At 30.6% G+C, this 8,025-nt stretch overlaps 1 protein-coding gene across 1 annotated transcript; it reads right to left on the bottom strand.

Annotated features, from left to right (window-relative positions):
• Positions 1-397: 397 nt before the first annotated feature.
• On the bottom strand, positions 398-6,988 carry LOC137812044 (lipoxygenase 3, chloroplastic-like). Its single transcript, XM_068613922.1, has 9 exons — positions 6,467-6,988; positions 5,745-5,992; positions 3,452-3,668; positions 3,009-3,281; positions 2,823-2,905; positions 2,492-2,599; positions 2,097-2,398; positions 1,376-1,642; positions 398-1,249 (listed from the first exon to the last, which is right to left on the bottom strand). Exons 1-9 carry the CDS (start codon positions 6,822-6,824, stop codon positions 508-510), a joined length of 2,598 nt encoding a protein of 865 aa, XP_068470023.1. The 5' UTR covers positions 6,825-6,988; the 3' UTR covers positions 398-507.
• Positions 6,989-8,025: the final 1,037 nt, after the last annotated feature.

The following is an 8,025-nucleotide window of genomic DNA, read 5'->3' as shown; positions in this document are numbered from 1 at the left end:
CTATATATGAAATCTGTTTGACGGACAAAACACAATTCCTGCAGAGTCTGTGGAGTTAATGAATCTGTTATTTAAGTCCGCACCTTTTTGTTTTACATTTATAAAAAAGAGAAGCATTGCATTGCAGTATCAAAGAAGTAAGAAAATTGAGAGAAAGATTATCTGGAGAAAAGCAATGATTCGGAGCCTATATGGAGAGATGATGCGTTAAGAAAAGGTTCTCAAGGAAATTCACTCTCTTTATGTAATGTTTCATGGATCTATTAGAGCAATGTTGGAGAAAGAACCCGGTTGAGGACTAGCAATGTTGGAGATGATGCATATTACTTTATTTTTATCAGTTGAATATAACATTTTATTATTAAAAGGGGTTGTAAAGAGAAATAAGAGAAAAAGGTGACTGTCAAACAATTATTATTGAAACAGAGAACCCTGACTCTGTTAAAAAGAGTTGACATTAATTCAGTTTATTCAGTTGATACAGTTGCAGCATTGTCCGCATAACCATTAGGCTGTAACACTATTTGGCACCCCTCGTCCTGTTGCCCCACATTCTGAGCTTGGTACAAGCAGTTCATATGCACATCTGTTTCTAAGTTCTGGATCAGCGTTTCTTCTCTTGATCTCAATCTCAATACTTTTCATCTCAATTGAAAACTCATTGAATGCATCAATGATCTCAGGTTCTCCTAACCAAGAGGACAAATCGTTTCTCTCTCCTATATATTCTTCGTCTGGTGAGTGTGCAGAACCAATGTTGATCACAGCCATGAACTTTGATGCCTGAAATAAACTTGGCACTGATGATATGAAGTATCTCTCAGGATCCCTGACAAAATCTGAGTACTCGGGATCCTCCTCCTTGGGAATTAGTTTTCGCATTATTGGTGGACGGATTGGAACATATCCACCATATGGATATTGACCGAAGTTCAAGACAGCATGTTGTGCTGTTACAAGCCAAATAACAGTCGTGAGTACGGAGGTGAGATCCTCAGGGTTGGCAAGATTTGGCCACCAACTAGCATTTTTATGATCAGGGTGTCCAAGATTGATGAATTCTGCGTACCAAGATTGGAGTTCAATGTCAGAAGAAACGGCATTGGAATTTTTATAGTAATAGTTCACGTAAGTCTGGACCAACTTCTTTATGCTGGACCATATCAGAAGTCCATCAGCTGCATATGGGTAGTCTTCAATTAGTAGTCTAATGCCGTGAGGTTGGGTTGCATCTGGAACTGCTAAACCTCTATTCAAGGAAAAAGAATCTATTAGATATCTTCATCATCATCATCATCAATGTCTAGGTACCCAGCAGAGGATAATGTTAAATAAAGAGCTGCGTATCATCCGAATTGAAGAATAATGTTATTACCTTCTTATGAGATCGTCAGGAAAACCTTCCATGTCAAACCGCCACCAATCTTCATATGCAGCAGAGGACATTTGCATACAGTATCTCCCCGGAGTGTGGTCTGTTTCAATGGTACCTTCAGCATTGATGAGTGTCTGACGTGCTATCGCATTTGTTTTGAGTGTGTACCGCATATGTGGATGCAAAAGCTTGAATATAGGATGCATCACACTCAATTGCCGATGAGCAGCAATTATTAGTGGTTCCATGCAAGCATGTATACGTAGCCTGTTCAATTATTAGAGGTCAATGTCATCAATGTTCAATGTTCATTACAATGTTCATCAATGTAATCAACACGAAAGATATCTGATACATCATGATACGCAAGTCTGTTTTCTTTTGTGACTGTGTTAATACTTTTTGGTTCGGTCTAGTATGAGCCAAATAATCCCCACCAAATTGCACTGGGGTGGGAGGAATAAGATTGTAATGGCATCACATTTTTCTAAAACAGATTACATGTAAGTATTTTTCAGAAGTTCTTTAGAAGGAAATAAAATGGTTAAAATTTAGGTATAGTTCTTTAGGTGTCTTCGATATTATTCTACTATCAAAGTTGAAATTTCACTTGTGTATTCAAAGTCAAGTTAAAATGTGGACATTTATTGTGAAACTGCAATTTTAATTAGAAAAAAAGGCACTCAAAACACTCAAGAAACTGTCCAATAAAATTCCATACCAGTGGTGCACGAGTGTATGAACGCCGGCATCATTGGAGCAAACATGTGCTTTGCCAAGTTGCCATAGCCAGTTAGTGGTGGCATCTGTTGGAGGGGTAAGAACTTTCTTGGATGAAGTATTTGGATTCCCCGTTGGAAGAGCAAGCTGGATGACAATAGGCTTCAGAGTTCCCATTTTGGTGAGGAACAAAATTGTGGTAGTTGCATAAGCCTTTCTATCTTCAAGACCATTAATCCGATCCAGGAATGGAAGGTAAAAATCGTGATAGTCCAATGTGAACAACTTATTCTCTTCCAATGCCTAAATTTTAAAAGCAGAGTAGAACATTAAACATTTTATGATCTGTCATTTCCACACAGCTTAGCCTCTGGAAAGAGGACCAATTTTTTGTACCTGTTGAATAGACATCCCTTCAATCTGCCCTATAATGTGTTCTTCTTTCAATGCTGACTCCACTGAACCATATTTAGAGGGATCCAATTTGCTCACGGGTGGGAAAACCTATAGGAAAATTGATAAAATGAAATATCATAAAGCTGGTTTAGAACCATTGTTCAGTGTTCCTATTTCCCTCTCTTCTGAAGGTGTATTATTGTTTGAATTTTATTCAAGACCTAAAACCATGATAAAGGACATGTAATAAGAGTTACAAAAAAAAATGATTTCCAATGAATTCTGGTCAATAATAAAGAGTATGCATTAACATTCCTCTTTTCGTGATTACCTTTAGCCTTTCGATACTTAGAGGGAACTCAGCAAGCACTTGGCGTCCAAATTCATCATCTTGCAAGAAATGTGATCTTTTCCCTGAAAACCATTCCACTTCATTTGAATAACTTATGTGCTAAAATGAAACCATGTAGACTCACAAATACAAACTTGGCCAGTGAGAGTGTTTAAGTTGACTCACTTGAAAATACTTTTGGAGGGTCGAATTTAAAAAAATCTTGTGCAGCACCTCCCAAATTGAAGAGAATAGATTGGCCTGACTCTTTAATAAAGTAATCAATGTTGAAAAGTGCTTGACTGTCCATGATTTTATCTGTTAACGCAGGCACAATATTCTGAAGCACTGCCATAAACTTTCCTTTATCCATAGCTTCTTGCTTTATGTCGTTCAATTCTTCATCTCTAGGAACGTATATTAGCTCTGATTCACTCGGTCGTGATTCCACTTTGGCATCTGTCCATGTTTGCATGTAAAAAGCAAAACAATCGCAAAGAAAAAAAAAGTTACTTTGACAATTCAGTTGTAATCTTATACATGATTATCAACATATCACACTCAAAGAAAAAAGATGCATGCATAAAATGGTGTGTATTTAAAGTAAATATGTAATGAGTGAAAGTGACCATTGGTGGTGGTGAGTGGGCGTCCAGTGCGGCAGCGTGTGGGATATGGGTTGAGTGTTGGTCTGTGAGAGTTGGAATCTCCCAAATCATTGTACAAATCATAGTCATAGATTCTGTCACATGGCATCCTACGTCCCTTCCCATCACCCCTTAGCTCCATCAACTCCTTTTCTCTCATCTCTTTCACCCCAATTGGTGTTTCACTTGGTAGATACGCCTGTTCATTTTTACATACACCTTATGTGCATTTTCATTAATAATAACAAATACAGGCTACAATTATAAAGGGAAAAACATTAATGTACGTCATTTTTCTTAATCTTTATTTTTATTGAAACGTTTATAAATATATTATATGATAGTTAAGTTGCAGTGACACTTTATTTGGTAAACACCAAAATCTGATACTCAACCCACTTGAAATAAGTTTGATTAATTTGGGTTGAGTTTAACTCAACACTAAAAATATCTAAGTCAAAGTGTTTTGGATTTAGGGGCAGTTATATATGTGAGCATCTCAATCAATTCAGACATTTTAGTTGCTAAAACGTTTTATACTAAAAAAGGAGGGTAAAATAAAGATGAGTTTGTTTGTTTTTATTTTTTCAGACAAAAATGTATTTTTCATAAAATAAATAAATTATTTTTTGATGTATTAGCCTAATCTACATAATTTAAAAGTAAAAAATTTTCTAATATTTTTAATCAGAAAATATTATTTACTTCTTAATAAAGTGATTATTTTTTAATTGCTTAATTCCAAAAATTTAACTAAAGTGGCACTCACACAATTCATCTCTCTACAATGATTTCATACTTCTCTAAAAAATATATTTTTGCTCTTCTAATTTAATTTTTTTTATCCTTTAATTAATTATATTTTACATTTAACACGATTTTAAACCCACAAAAAAAAATGATGATTGAAGGTGAAATGTTTTAATTTAGGGGAATAAGACTCAATTTTGGGAGGATTATAATCGATTTTTAAAGTTTTTAGAGAAATAATATTATAATTTATTTTAAAATAAATAACACAAGCAATATCAATATAAAAAATAATCCAGATAGTTGTTATTCAATAGTAGATAGTTATGTATGGTCAAATTATTTATTTTATAATAATAATTTTAAAAGTCTTATAAATATTATTTAAATGGCTTGCAAATAAATATTTTTTTTATACTGAAAATATATATCCATTAAACACATCAAAAGAAGAGACACGGAGAAAGAAAGTGTATGATAAAATAAGTCATATAATAAAAAATATTTTATCAATAGAATAACTCTTTTATTTCATTGTTTTAAAAAAATGAACCTTGGCTTTATTTTGACAATTCAGATCACATGTCAAACTTTCATTGAGAGCATTTTTAGTCGTTTATAACTTTTACATTTTTTTATCCAAACCATGCAACATGTTAATGATATAATTTTGAAATATTCATAAAAAATGTTGCAATATCTTAATTCATTATTGAGTGCACATGAATCTCGTTTTCTTACAAAGTATTCTATAGTCTTTCTTTCAAATCAGGATTATTTTATTTTAATCAAGAAAGTGGTTCTTATCCATATGACAACATGATGCAAATAATATACTTTGTTTGATAAGTTGACTATATTAATAGTTTAAAACTACTTTAATTAACTTAATCAAGTTGCATTAAATCATAATCATAAACATGGTGGGCCCGTTGAGTAGAAGGTGACTCTTACATTAATGCAATTTCAAACTTACTTGAATTGAATCAGTTCACAACTAAATATATCCTTCCATTTGTGGCTATAAATATATAAATAACTATAATTTTAAAATCTTATGTAGTATTTTTACAATAAAAAAGTAATTATGCAAAATAAATAATTTTATATGATTTAAGTAATTTTATTTTTTTTCAATTCCATAGTTTGTAAAAAATATGAATTAAAATCTAAATTTTAGAAAATTATATATGATTTTAACAAAAAAATAATAATAGAAAATGATAATTTAACCACTCTTGTAATTATATATAATTAGTTTAAATATATATATATATATATATAATAAAAGGTAAATTTGTAATTAAATTATATAAAAAATATTAAAATAATAATATGAAGAGTTTTGTAATATGTAATTATATAAAAGATTGAGGTTATGAATTTATCATTATAAAAATAATTTTTGAACATAATTCATATCATATAATATTATTATTTAGCGTCCAATCTTATGTGTATTAAATACTAAAAAAATAATATTTGTAATTTAAACTAATTGTTAGAGAAAGAAAATGGTTATTACCTTGTCGAGAAAGAAAATTCTCTTGTGATTTGGTTGAAGCCAAGATTTGGAAGCAAAATGAAGATTTTGTGCAATGGTTATGTTTTCCAAGAACAACTCATTGTCATAACCATTAACAACTGTAACAGCTCCAGGAGTTCCAAAATCAGAATCCACAATGAACTCCACTTCGTACCTCTCATCTCCAAATTTTTGCTCTTTACTCAATTTTAAAACCGTTTCCTTGCTCAACTTTGCCTCCATTCTCCCTTTCATTCAATTTACACCACAATAATTAACAATTAATATATATGTATTAGTCTTTAAATAAACTTTTTAACTCATTTTAGATTTTTTTAAAAATATTTTTAATCTTTATTTATGATACAGTAATGACATTGGTATTGTAATAACACCATTGATAGAGAGGCTTATATTTTGTTATAGGTTAACCATTTTAATTTCTTAAAAGTATTTCATAAGCAAAGTCAAACATAAAAGTAGAAACAAAGTATAAATAATTTTTTAAGAACCAAATACACAGAATCGATAAATATTTCATTCGAGAAAAAATATATTTAAAGAGAAAAAGCCTATTTAAATAAGAAAAAAATATTATGACTAAGAGTGGTAAAAGAATTAATAAGTGAGACAAACAAAAAAATGAAAAAGATGAAGTGATCGAAGAAGTTAGAAAAAAAGTGGAAGATAAAAATGATGAAGAGTTGAAGGTGGGCATGTACCAGGAAGAAGCTTTGTGCTAACAAGTTGAAGAACAAGAGTTTTGGTGTCGTTTTGAGGGTAGAAAATGGTGAGAAGGTTATTCACCATTTCATTTCCTCCCAATACCTTATTACTTCTGACAGACACCAGAGCAGAGAGCTTGACGGTGGTGGAGTTCTGAGCGTCGGTGGTAGCTACCATTTTTGCAGAACTTTGCTTCCCCTTCTTCCTCATTCCAAGTTTCACTACTGATCCAAATCTTTGTTCCTCAACGGAATGCCTGAAACTACCAACTTGGCGATTCAAATTAAGTTTCTTCTGCATTATGATGGCATTGCCACCAATATTGGTCACCATCACCGTCTTCATGCAAGCCATTTTCCCCTCTCCTTCCTCACCCTACAACAACCATCTCCTTATATAACAAAACAAGATCACCCTGTTCCACTCAATTCACCACTATCACAACTATAATAATATAATATAACCAAACACGTTCTCTGTATGTGTTTGAAAATGTTGTTTCTACAAGAAAAATGATTGATTGAATATCCTACATTCTACAAAATATTAATATTTTAATTATTTTTTATATTTTTAATTTTAAAAATTATTTTAATATTTTACATTTTATCTATATTTTCATTAAAAACATCTTTTTATTTTTTTAATTTATTTTATTATAAATAATAATATTTTATTATGGGTGTAAATTGGGCCAGTATCAAAATATCATATTTTTTATAATTGTGAATCAATATAATATTATTTAATTATAAAATTATTTCTTATTATATTTTTTATCTATATCCATTTACAATTTTCTTACTCTTTATTATATTACTTTTGTTAAAACTCTTACATCACAATTGAGAGTCAAAGAGTGTATATAATATATTTATTGCTTACATTTTTTATGTAAAGTAAGTTTGGTTCATGTCCATGATACATGTGACAGATTTCATCCAAACAACCAGTACGTAGTGCTAAGTTTGGTATCCTTCGTTTCTTTTGGAAAAGTTTTTTTTTTTACACATTTAACCGTTAAAAAATACATCTAACAACTGTTTATAATAATATAATAATATTTTTAATTAAAAAACAAATAAAATATTAATTTATTGATATGTCTCACAGTATTAATATATCACTACCCTTCGGTTTTTTTTGTACACTTTTTTTCTTATTTCGTTTCAAACATGACAACTTCTCACAGTGAAAACTCTTTCAGAATTTGGTTGAATTATGGAGAAACTTTGTTTTATATATTTTGTGCAGTGGTGGAGAGGAGTGGAAGGAGAAAATTCCGTGTTTTGTTTTTTGAATTTTAGCATCTGAAACTTTACCGACATTATTCAAATGATTGGAAAGAGACTTCGTCTTGTTTTTTTTATAGGGTGTGTGGAGAAGAAAAAAGGAAAATAAAATAAATTTAAAAAGCTTTTTATAGGTAATGGTAGAATCAAAAACATTATCAACATGAAAATATATTTGATCACTTTTTTATTTTTAACATTGTAAATATGAATATGACACGTGAAAATATTAGACAAATTAAATGTGTCACAAAACACTATTA

Source organism: Phaseolus vulgaris, chromosome 2 (genome assembly GCF_000499845.2).
Source record: "Phaseolus vulgaris cultivar G19833 chromosome 2, P. vulgaris v2.0, whole genome shotgun sequence".
Taxonomy (NCBI): domain Eukaryota; kingdom Viridiplantae; phylum Streptophyta; class Magnoliopsida; order Fabales; family Fabaceae; genus Phaseolus; species Phaseolus vulgaris.
The sequence above is the reverse complement of the archived record's forward strand: the minus strand, read 5'-3'. Positions and strand labels throughout refer to the sequence as shown.